Raw genomic sequence first — 12,113 nt, 5'->3', positions numbered from 1 at the left:
ACAGCTGAGCACTGGAGAGCTACACTAGCCACATCCTGGGAGGGCAAGGAGTGGGTGAAGGGGACCTTGTAAGAGCGACTTCTCAATCCAAGATTTTGAAACGGCAGGGGATGTGCTCTCAAGTTCAAGTGTGTGAGGTTTCACTGAACTGCAGGTACATGTGGTTGCAAAGCCTTGCCCGTTAGGGCTGTGTTAGTGTGGAACACCAGCTCCACCTATGAGACAAGGTGTGCCATCAGAGAACCAAAGGCGGCTCCTGTCACAAAGCACAGGACAAAATTTACCTCAGCTGAGAAGGGAAGCCACTCCCCCAGCTTCGGAGCTGTGAGGATGTGTGTCCCTTCCTGTCCCACAGCGTGGACCAGAGCCCCTCTGCTCAAGAACCACCGGACACAGGAGGATGTAGGGCTCCTCTGGCTCAGACGCCAGGCTTTCAGAACCTTGCTTGGTTTTAAGTAGAGGAGTATCCACATTTGTAAAATTGAGAATATTTACATACAAATAATTGGCAGATTAGTTAGAAATCATTCTTATCTGTTAATCAAAACAGGATTCCCTCCACTAGAAAACACTTATTATAGATATGTGAACATTTGTAAACTAGGATTTTAAAAACTTGTATCAGATTTTACCTTTAACTCAGACCAGGCTTCTATGCACTGACATCTACACTACAAGTTGGGAGAGAGGTGTTTAAATGTATAGGTTTCCCCCCTGGAGATGGGGCAGGTTTGAGACGCCGGCTCTGCGGGCATCACTGGCTCGTCTGAGTGATGCCCTGCTCTCAGCAGGGCATGAAAGGCCGAGGGCTAGCCTGGGGTCAGTGAGACTGTGTGCCAGCAGTGCAGCTCTGACTTGACTGAGTCCCGATTAGTCCTTTAACTTCTCTTAATCTGGCCACATGACTAAGAGGATTACTGTGAGGATAAATGAGATGGTAGAAGTGCTCTGCGAATAGGAGGTGTCACAGCCACCTTAATCACCCTCGCTCTGGTAGCTTTCCTCCTCTCGGAACAAGCAACAGTACATGACCTTTCTCCTGGGACATGCCACTACCCCACCCACCTTACTGAGGAAGTTATGCCTTTTTCAAACCAAGGCAGCAGGCACAGGCTGACATGTATAATTCTGTTGGGGGAGGTCATCAAGAAGGCATGACCACTGGGTGACCTGAGAGCTGGACCCGGGCCACTGGGGGCTCCCCGTCCCTGGAATGTGCATTCCACTTGCCCTTGTGGCTCCCAGAAACTGCCTGAAGGACACAGCCTTGAGGTAGAAATGTGGCATTGGGACTATCTGGATAGTGTACGTGACTGGCCTGTTAGGGGTTCTACATAAACTTTTAAGATTCTGGCAGCAGGTGCGGAAATCTACTAGACTAGTCTTGCAGCATTGTAAGTTCCTTTGCTCTTTTAAACTGCTGCCTACCAATCTGGAGGGCCTGCCTCTTTCTTTGATCTCTATCTGCCCTCCTAGTAAGGGGACTGGTTTCAGATTTCACCTGGAAAGCTCCCAAGGAAGCTGTGAAGCAATAGCCACTCTGTCCCATCATGACCCACTAAGAGAGGGCTCATGACAAACGAGGTTACGTGTGAGCATACCTGGTAAATCATCTTCATCTTCACTGAAAACATTCGGGTTGAAGACAGGCAAGTTAACATAGTCCATGGAAATCTTCCGAACCTCTGGGAGATAGATGGTCATCTGCCGTGGCTGGAGATGCAGGAGGCTGGTTTTATAGATTACTGGTGGGAGGAGGAAGGTGGTTAGAAAGATGGAGGAGGGCCAAGCGCCAACAGAGACACAGCGGCGGTTTTCCTGCCGTCAGAAGACAGATCTGCACAGTGGAGGGCAGCCCTCCAGCCCCGGCACATGCATGGCCACCCCAGCCACCATCTGGGCTCATGACCACGTTCTCGATCTAGCCCAGACCCTTTGCTGATGGTTTGTCTGTAGAACCACACATTTAGAACATTAAAAACCTACCTTAAACTTAAATTCTGTTCTGGAATGAGCTAGGTTATGATACATGTATTTTTTTAAAACCTCATTTGCAATCCGGGGAATGATTTAGTGACAGCAGTTGTGATGACCAGAGTGCCAGGCTCAGGGAAACTTCGGGCAATCGAGGGTCTGCTTGCAAGCAGTGAGCAGGTGCGGCATGACAGGTATCAGGCAGGGGTACAGTGCTGCCTTTACGCAGGACTGGGTCCTTGTCTTAATGGCCTTCAATTTCAATTTCATGGTCAGCATAGAGATTTACAGGAAACTTCCAAATGGTTTCTTTAAACGCTAAGATTATTTTAAGAGAAAACCTAGATTGCAACTAAAATAGAGGAGACAAAATAAGTTAAAAAATAAACCTGCATTTAAGTTTCACAGTAGGTTAAAATCAGGATGAAACTGCCTGTCAACTCTCTTTTATGTTTAATACTCTGTCCTGTGAGGTATGTAGAGGTTAATTATTATTATTATTATTGTTGTTGTTGTTTTTGTTAAGTCAAATTCTATCTCTGCAGCTGTCACCTTCAATGGCCTGTGGCTGATTGGCCAGCATTCCCACAGCACGGCAGGCCTTCCATTGTGAAGCACCTTTGTAAGGCTGGTCGTTGGGTTGGTGTGGGCTGAGATGACCCCAGTGGTCATCACTGGTCTTATTCACGTGTTCATCTCTCTTGCCCACAGAAGAGTGTGAATTTTGGCTTAAAAATTCTGGATAGTTCCATATAGCTTAAGAACTAATGCATTAAAGTGCCATTCTTTGTTGCTCAGATTACAAAGAGAAATAAAATTAAAAATCTCTGGAGGGATTGAAAAATAACATCAGTTGCCTCCAGGGGGCAAAAATGTAGGTGGCTAGGGGTGAGGATGAGAGATTTTACTGTACTATAATCTTTAAAATCTTTTGAATTTAATCCACATTTTAAAAATTAAGAAATGCAAACAATTAAAAATGAAAAAATTACATGGGCCCAATCATGCTAATTGCAGGAAACAAATTATCCAGTATGTGAACAGCACTCACTTTTTAAATCCACTAGAGCATTGAAGATTGTTCAATAGGGAGCCACAGGTAACATACCTTCCAGACTCCAATACTTTATTTCCTTTCTTTAATAGAATCAAGTGGAAAGTTCCTTTAGATTAACAAGTGAATAGTAGTAGCTGAAACACTCTTTTTACAGAGGTCAATGACCGGGACAAGCTTTCCCTGCAGTCACGCAGAAAGACTGTGGACGCGGCATTGCCTCAGAGGCACTTACAGGCCCTCCCATCTTAAGGTCCTGGTCGCCTTATTCCTGGATCTACTCAACATCCAAGGAATAAGGGCAGAAAAGACCCATTCAGTAAACCCTCACCTTCGTTCCAGTTTTCAGTGTTTACTGTAGACAGGTGGCTCAGCTCAGCTTACTGATGTGGGGGTAACCACGACAGGCACACAGTGCTGGTTGGAACCAACTGTGTATGTCAGTAGGACACTATTAAATAACTCAGAAACAGGCTTTGTGGCCATCAGGGAGTTTGCAGGGTGTTGAAAATATTCTGAGACATTTGTCCGCATATGTACAGAAATAGTCTATTGTTATTTCCTAAGTCGGTTTTATGCTTTACTTTTATTCCTCTCATTCTTTGAGCTGAGAAACCTCAAAATGAAAAATCCAAATGCAGCACTATTTAATATGTCTCTGAAGATGCACACTTAGCAATGGGTCTTTTTAAACATCTGATTTGCAAAAATAATTTACCTTAAAGGATCTAAGAGTGCCTGAAACAACTCTTACAGGCAGATTCAGAATTTTTCAAAAAATCATTTCTGTAGGTTACACAGAGCACTTTCAAGATGGGGTCACCAGCCACGGGTGAGCCCTACCTGGCTAAGTGAGCCTTTCAGGGACGTGCGTGCGTGTTACATGAGGCAGCCTAGCAAGGTGGGAACACCGCTCCTGGGCCCACACAGGGATGTGCCCATCAGGACGAAGTTGCTTTGAAAGGGGCCTCTTGCCCTTTCCCTCCTTCCTGTCTGAGTAAACCTGACAAGTCAGTGCTCCATCCGGAGCACAGATGGGGGTGCAAATCCTGGGTTCCAGCCCAGCTTTGGGCTCCCTGCTTCCATATCCCTTACTGCCTCAAACTTTCATGGGTAGGACGTTTATCTGGTACTTAGAAATCACATCTATAAAGATTTGCCACTGAGAGCTGTGCTCACAGCCAGCCAGCTTCTTCTTATAGTCTTAACACTTTCTTTTCGACTTCCTTCAGGAGTTTCTTTTAACTCAGGAACCTGAAGACCCTGGTACCAAAACCTGCCCACAGTGAAAGGCCAGAATCAAAATAAAGAAAAACCAATGATAGCTTTGATAGAGATCTTGGCTATTTCTGTCATTTTTATAAGTCAGGGCTTATATGAAGACACGAAAGCACGACTGGCAGAAAGCCAATGTGAGGGAGCTATCTGATGTTTGTGAAATCACAGTGGCTGATGTAAAAGTTTAGAGATAAAATTCATGCTAGTCTTTTGATGTCCTAAGAGCTCATTTTCTCCTTTAGGCCACTGAAGGTTGAAATTATTTTTTTTTTTTCAGTCTGAGTTCCAACTGGGACAGTGGGCAGAGAGCAGGACATGGTTTTTACCTGCACCAAGGTTGGTTGGCAGGAAAGCAGCCAAGCCCACAATCTTAAATTTGGTTCCCCAGATATTAGACGTGACCTGAGCGAGATAGTTGTGCTGTGGGAGAAAAAAAAGAAAAATCACAATCAATTTCATACTGTCTACTCATTACTTACATAAGAATGTTAACACTCATTGCTTAAAAAGCCACAGGTGTGCACTGCTGGAAACACCATTCTCCATTTCATTCAACCGTTTCGAAGACCAGAAGTTAACTGCAGCCGGCAAGCACTGCTTTCACAGGGTGGCTCACCACGCTGGGAGGCCTCAGGTTGGGGGTGAGCAGCAGGTGTGTCTGTCCCAGTGCGTCTGCATGTGTGTTCCAAAGGCCACTGAAGGGATTTGCGCCCTTTTCCGTCACCTCTCCTTTCCCCCAACAGCTGGACTAGAGAGGGACTGGGTTTGCTTTTTGTCTTTGGTGTTTCTCTTGGAAACATCAGCTGTACTGATACCATCCCATCCTGAAACTACCCAATTATCTGTTTGCTCAGTGAAGTTTAAAAGAATTTAATAAGTTACCACCGCGCCCACGCCATGCATGCGTGTATGTGTGTGTGTATGAGGGCCTCACGAAGATAAATAAAACACGGCTCCTCAAAGAGCATCACCTAACGGAGGAGGTAAGGTGCGTAAGTTTGCACACAGAGAAGGCACTGAGAAATGTCCTAAGGGAGCTCTAAACAAGAGGCTTTGCAGTGAATGTGGCTGAGCCAGGGAAGGAAGGCTTCACAGCAGAGCTAAAGCGAGGTCTGGAAGCATGTGGGCTTCCAGTGACCCAGGCAGAGAAAAGGCACAAAGGTGGGAAGAGGCAGGTGTGGCTGTGTCACCTGGAGGTGAGGTGGTGCCTGAGGTGGCAAGGATGTCCTGTGGGATGTGGAGCAGAGGTAACGGGCCTGCCTGGAGGAGGACAGAAAGGGCTCGCGTATCTACGCCGGTGCATGGAGCTGCAGTGACGGATAGGGAGCTGGGGGTAAGGAGGCGTGGCCACCATCCAGCACGCACAGGGGAGGGAAGACGTGCAGGGGCGCGTCGGCGCCTGTGGTCAACCCGGAACCGAGACGCTACCTGAGTGATGTCTTCAAAGGGAAACTCTCTTCGTGTCAGGCTGGGTGAGCCGATGGACGGCTTGCGCATCGGCAGCCGAGGGGACCTGGACATCTCCTGAGCAGCCCGCGACAGCTTGGGGGACTTCCGAGCCTCGATGTTGATTCTGTGCAGACAAGGCAGGGGGTCAGGCACCCAGAGCAGGGCAGGTGCGTGTCGCCCTGGCCCCAAGGTGCCCGCACCCCTGCCACTCTCCTTCACTTTCTAGCAGTCACCCATGGGTGTCTCATTCTTAGGAGCCAGGCCCGTTAACTTAACCAAGTTGCTCCTGCCTGCTTTTGCGTTATGAACAGGAGGAAAGCAGGACAGAGTTGCATACTGAATAATACATATTCGAAAATACAGTGAGATTAGATCAAGTGACTCATTTGTACAGAACCCCAGAGAATTAACTGTCTTTCACTTGCCACTGACTTACAGTAAATTTGGAAATGTCCATGCGCCTTCTGCCAAGGGGCTGACAATGGCAGGTGGGAGGAGTCATCTCTCACCTCACGGCCACAATGACTTTACAATTCCTAATGCAACCCTTGGGTTTCAACAAACTTATCTAGCATTTCACCAGCTGCAATACTGAAATCAAATACTGGTTCTCAGTTCTTCTGTTTATGCCATGGGGACACATGTGTTTAATGCCAGTCTGGCCCACAGAGAGTGTTATAAAGATGAATATGGGAAGGTTGATGACAGTCCATGAAAGAGAAGCATTAAGCCTCACCTATGCTGTTGAAACCTTGATATCTAGCACTCCCAAAGAATGGGAGGGCAGGGGACTGAGCAGGCTAAAGCTCTGTGAGGGGACAGTTAGCCTGGCAGCTGCTGGGTGTAAGGGGGTTCAACGCAGGGAAGGAGGACTAGCTTTGCGGCTGGCAACATCCAGACACTTTCAAAGGGCATTTACAGGTGACGGATTTGATTGCTTATACGTTAAATGTCCTCTCTGCTTAAATAACAGGAAAAGCTGGGACACTACAGAAATGTTGGAAAGTTCACAATTTTATTTGCAATTTAACAAGTTTGGAACAAAGATGAAAAAAATCAGATTGCTGAAGCAACTGGATATCTATATGGGGAAAAAAATGAACGTTCTCCCCTAACTCACAAAAATTAAGCAGAGGTCTAAGTGTGAAAGCTGAAACTATAAAGCTTCTGGAGGAGAACAGGAGACTGTCATGACCTTAGGGCGACAAAGTTTCCTAAACAGGGCACAAGAAGCACTAACCATACGAGAAGAAATTCATGTCTATATTAGACTATATGGCAGCCCATATATCTGATAAGGGCATCACAGCTAAACTACATAAAGAATCTTACAACTCAATAAGAGAAAAATAACTCAATAAAAAATGGGCCAAAGACTTGAACAGATACTTCATAAAGGAAGATGCCCAAATGGCCAATTAACATGTATAAGGCTGCTTAGCACCATCAATCATTAGAGATATCAGGATTAAACTACAATGAGATACCACTACACACCCAAAAGAATCGGTAAATTATTTTTTTAATGACAATACAATTGTAGGTGAGGATGAAAGCAGCTAGAACTCTTATACATTACTGGTGGGAATTTAAAATGGTCCAGGAACTGGGCCGGCTGGGTGGCACAGTTGGTTAAGAGCACGAGCTCTGAGCAACAGGGTTGCTGGTTCGATTCCCACATGGGCCAGTGAGCTGTGCCCCGAGCTGAACTGTCAGCAGGTGGCAGGATGGCTCAGCTGGTGAGAACGCGTACTCTTAACAACAAGGTTGCAGATTCGACTCCCGCATGGGATGCTGAGCTGTGCCCCACCCCCCGCAACTTGGATTGAAAGCGGTGACTGGACTCGGAGCTGAGCTTGCGCCCTTCACAACTAAGGCTGAGGGACAACAACTTGGCTTGGAGCTGATGGATCCTGGAAAAACACAGTGTTCCCCTCCCCAATTCCCCAACAAATTCTTTAAAGAAAAAATAAAATAAAATAAAATGGTCACGGAACCTTGGAATAGTGTTTGGCAGTTTCTAATAAAGTAAAAGACAGAGCTCCCCCATGGTCCTGCAACTCCCATCCAGGTACACACCTGAGATGAAGGAGTGCATCTCTGAAAGATGCTCACAGAAGACTTACAGAAGATCTGTAATAGCTTCATTCATTAGAGCCTAGCCCCAAACTGTAAACCACCAATTACCCACCAACTGGTAAATTGTACTATATTCCCTAACAATGGCAAAAATCCCTCAAACTATTGACAGACATAACACGAAGGAATATCAAAACCATTATACTGAGCAAAAATGCGCCAAATAAAAAAAAAAGTCCATACTATTGGGTTGTTGGAAAAGTCATGACGCATTTTTTCTGTGTTTTTTGTTGCAAAAATGCATCATGACTTTTACTTTTCCGACAACCCAATATTTGGCTCCATTTATGTGAAGGTCAAGAACAAGCAAAACTAATTTATGGTGACAGAAGTCAGAACAGCGATTACTGTTCTGGGGGTGGGTATTGAATGGGAGGGGCACAGGGGAACGCCCCAGGATGATGGACATGTTCTTTACCTCCAGCTGAGTGGTGAATACACTGGATTACTGACTGCACAAGGAACTATGTGCCCAAGATCTGGGCAGATATGTATCTGCATGTAAATTACACTTCAATTTCACATGGCATCACACAGTTTTAGAGCTAAAGGGGGATCTTAATGAAGATCTTTTCCACACATGCACTTGCGCAGACAATTATGGAAACACATTCAGGTCAGGCGCTGTCTGTTTACACAGCCCACGGGTGGCAGAGCTTATCTTATCTGCAACAGCACAGGCCCTTCCACCACCTCTGAACTTTCTGCCACTCTTTAATACAAACCTTTAGGATCAATGGGGTTTTTCTCCCCATAATAGCATTATAGGGATTCAATTGGCATTCTCTTCACACATTACACATTTAAGACCTTTTTCTTATTTTTTTCAAACTGGAAAAAAAACAAGCAAGCCAGGGAGTTTGGGCCACACCCCCCGCCACCCATCCTCGGTGCTGACCCCTAGAGAAGTCCTGGGGCTCAGAAAACTGCCTAGTCTTTCTGTCTTGCAGAAAGAACAAAGGAAAGCTGTCATCACTGCAGGCTGACCTTGCAGATGGAAGGTGGGAGTGCCCTCTTGTCGGGCTCTCCTGGGGTTTGTTTTATTGCGATTCTGCTGCAGGCACAACACAGACACACACACCTCCAGAGGTGCAAAAAGGAGAGCGCACCCCTGAAGACCGAGATTACCTTGGGAGTTTGGGCGATTTACTAGCTCGGGAGATTTTGGGAGATTTCTTGGCAGCCCAGTCATCACTCAGTTCGATGTCACTGGAGTCTGAGCAGTTGCAGCTGTCGATCACAGTAGAAATCAAGCTGTTCCCATAGATCTCATCTGGTAAGACACCAACCAGCAAATCTCAGGGAAGTGATATCACTTAGGCCTTAACTAGAAACTAAGGAAATGCGGACTCTACAGGCCATCATTTTAAGTCTAAAGGGTGAAATAGAAAGGAGCATTGTTTGCCTTTTACACTTGGATGATATTACATTTTCTAAGCAAAAGTACGCAATTCTACTGTTATCAAGATGGGCATGGTATTTTAACGCCCCTGGAATGTACGAAATAGCCAAAAGCCGAAACCAGAACGGCCGCACTCTTGTGCTTCACAACACACCAGGCGTCCCCTTGGGTTCCGTGGGCTTTCGGGCTGCCCAGGCCTGGGAGAGGGGCTTGCTGACACCCAGACTCTCCCAAGAACTTGCTTCTGACCTGGGGCCTGGGAAGACCCCTGCTGGTTCCCAGCCTGATCCAGACTGGAGATCTGACAGAACCACTTAGGTCTGGTTGTAGAACAGTCTGCTGGAACTGCCACAGGGTTCCCTGTGGGCGCTTGGCTGCCACACTGATGGAGAGACCCGCAATGGCTGAAAGAACACCTGCGCAGTAGGGCTTTCGGGGGTAGCGCTGGATTCTGCCAAGGGTGCCTGTAGCGAAGCCACTCAGGATAACTTTGCCAACTGGCCATCAGGCAGACGATCAGAGGCCCCAAGGCAGAAGGCAATGTGCCCAGAGGCGGGGCCACCATAGTACTGGGAGTCGGTCAAGTTCACATCTTACACCCTCCTGGAAATAAATCCCTTCTCCCGCTGCCTTTCCCACACCCCTCCCATCCCTGCCCTGCCCCTGGGCCTGCCCTGCCCCTGGGTCTGCCTTCAATGGAAGTATCCCGTTTGTCAAAATCACTTTGCTTTGCTGAGGGAAGCCTCATGCCCTTAATGCTCCAAGAACCTTGCCAGGTAACAAAAAAGCTGAATCATTCAATCATGATGAAATAATTTATCGAACTATAGACGAGGAGTGGTTTTACTGCTCAAAAGGGCTGTTTACATTTGAAAGGATGAGTCTGTTAATCCAATCTCTAAGTTTCTGAACATATGGAGGTGACATCTGTGAACAGGGACCTCTCTGAGGCCACTGGGGGCAGAGCAGAACTGCTTGGCACACAGCGAGGAAGAAGCTGGCTGGTGCCTAGTCTGTTACTGCATCGGCCCTTCTTAAACCACTTGCCGAATCTGACTGCATGGCTCGTGAATCCTGCAAGCTATGGTGCTGTGCCTTTGAGTCCAATCAAATAAAAAGGCTTAACTCACATGCCCCGAGCCGCGCTTTACATTATTTCATTTACAAGTCACTGGATCAGAGGAAGCTCGGCTACGCTCCAAACATGCATTAAGCCCCCAGAATTCTTCCATGTTTGTTCATAAGCAGAGCGGTTCACCGACCTGAGGAAATTCAGTCAGGCATCGTCCACTCCACTCCTGCCTTATTCGTTAACGCCAGGGCAGCAATTCTGCAAATGCTCCCTGCCATGTGTACTGCTGCATTTCTCCTTTACTCACGTAGTGGTCCGTTCGGGCTGATATAACACAGTACCACATACCGGGTGGCTTCTAAACGCGAACTTTATTTCACACAGTGCGGGAGGCTGGAAGTCTGAGCTCAGGGTGCCGGTGTGGTTGAGTGCTGGTCACGGCCCTCTTTGGGTTGCAGACTCCTGACTTCTCACCATGTCCACACATGGCAGAAGGGGCTGGGGATCTTTCTGGGGATCATAAGGCACTAACCTCATGATTATAAAGGCTCCACCCTCATGACCTAGTCACCTCCCAAAATACAGTTACAAGCATTCATCTCTACTTTCTGGTCTGTGTCCCCTCAAACTCTTGTCCTCATGTGCAAAACACATTCAATTCCATCCCAACAGCCCCAAAGTCTTAACTCATTCCAGCATCAACACTAACACCTAAGTCCCATCTAAACATCTGAATCAGACGTGGGTCAGACGTGAGACAATGCACACTGAGGTCGAACTCCTCCAGCCACGAACCTGTGAAACCAGCCAAGCTGCGTGCTTCAAAGGTACAGCGGTGGCACAGGCTTGGATAGACAGCCCCATTTCAAAAGGAGGAACAGGAGAAAAGGAAGGAGGGGGGCAGGGAAGCAAATGCAAAGCCTTGTCAGGCAAACTCCATGAGGTCTGAGGCTCGAGAACAATTCTTTGGTTCAATACTCTGCCCTCCCAGCCCACTGAGGCGGCAGTGTCACCCCTATGGCTCACAGTGGGGATCCCTGAGGCTCTGCTGGGCTAGTTCTTGTGCTCAAGGCTCCAGGAAGAAGCTGTCTGGCATGCTGAAACCCAGGCAATGGCCCTGATGTCCTGTGAACTGCCGCTGGGGTCACTTCTCCCTCTTAAAGAACAGTGTATGTTCCTGGTCAAATAGCTCTCTCATCCCATCCTGTCAAATCCATGATGTCCAACAGCCGTCCTTCATCGCATCCTGTACGGACAAGCGAGAATTTCCCAAATCTTCACGTTTTGGTTCCTTTTTGCTTAGCATTCCTTCTTCAATTCATCTCTCGCTTTTCTCATTTTACTATAAGCCGTCAGAAATCTCCTCAGTTAAATATCCCTTTTCATTGGCTTGTGAGTTTTATCTTCCACAAAATCCTAGAACACAGTTTAGACAAGCTCTGTGCTACTTTATAACAGGGATCACTTTCCTCCAGTTTCCAGTAACATGTTTCTCATTTCTGTCTGAGATCTCACCAGAAACGGCTCTAGCATCTACATTTCTGGCAGGTACCTCAAAACTCTTCCAGCCTCTTCCCATAACCTAGTTCCAAAGCTGCTCCCACGTACTTAGATATTTGTTACAGCAGCACCCCACTTCCCAGTACTAACATCTGTATTATTCGGGGGGTTCTCCAGAGAAACTGAACCAATAGGAGATAAATATAACACACACACACACTGGGGCGGAAGTCACAATGTACGCA

At 47.0% G+C, this 12,113-nt stretch overlaps 1 protein-coding gene across 2 annotated transcripts in view; it reads right to left on the bottom strand.

Moving 5' to 3' along the window:
* The window catches only part of TULP4 (TUB like protein 4), a 195,693-nt gene that overhangs the window by 9,312 nt on the left and 174,268 nt on the right, over positions 1-12,113 (bottom strand). For both annotated transcript variants that reach the window (XM_019630765.1, XM_019630766.1), the window contains 4 exons: positions 9,023-9,167; positions 5,735-5,879; positions 4,633-4,726; positions 1,602-1,745 (listed from right to left, as the gene is read on the bottom strand). In XM_019630765.1, the coding sequence (XP_019486310.1) occupies positions 1,602-1,745; positions 4,633-4,726; positions 5,735-5,879; positions 9,023-9,167 (528 nt within the window). The remainder of the gene's footprint in view (positions 1-1,601; positions 1,746-4,632; positions 4,727-5,734; positions 5,880-9,022; positions 9,168-12,113) is intronic.

This window comes from Hipposideros armiger, unplaced genomic scaffold, assembly GCF_001890085.2.
Source record: "Hipposideros armiger isolate ML-2016 unplaced genomic scaffold, ASM189008v1 scaffold_940, whole genome shotgun sequence".
Lineage (NCBI taxonomy): Eukaryota > Metazoa > Chordata > Mammalia > Chiroptera > Hipposideridae > Hipposideros > Hipposideros armiger.
Note: the sequence above shows the minus strand (reverse complement) of the source record. Positions and strands in the feature narration are given on the sequence as shown.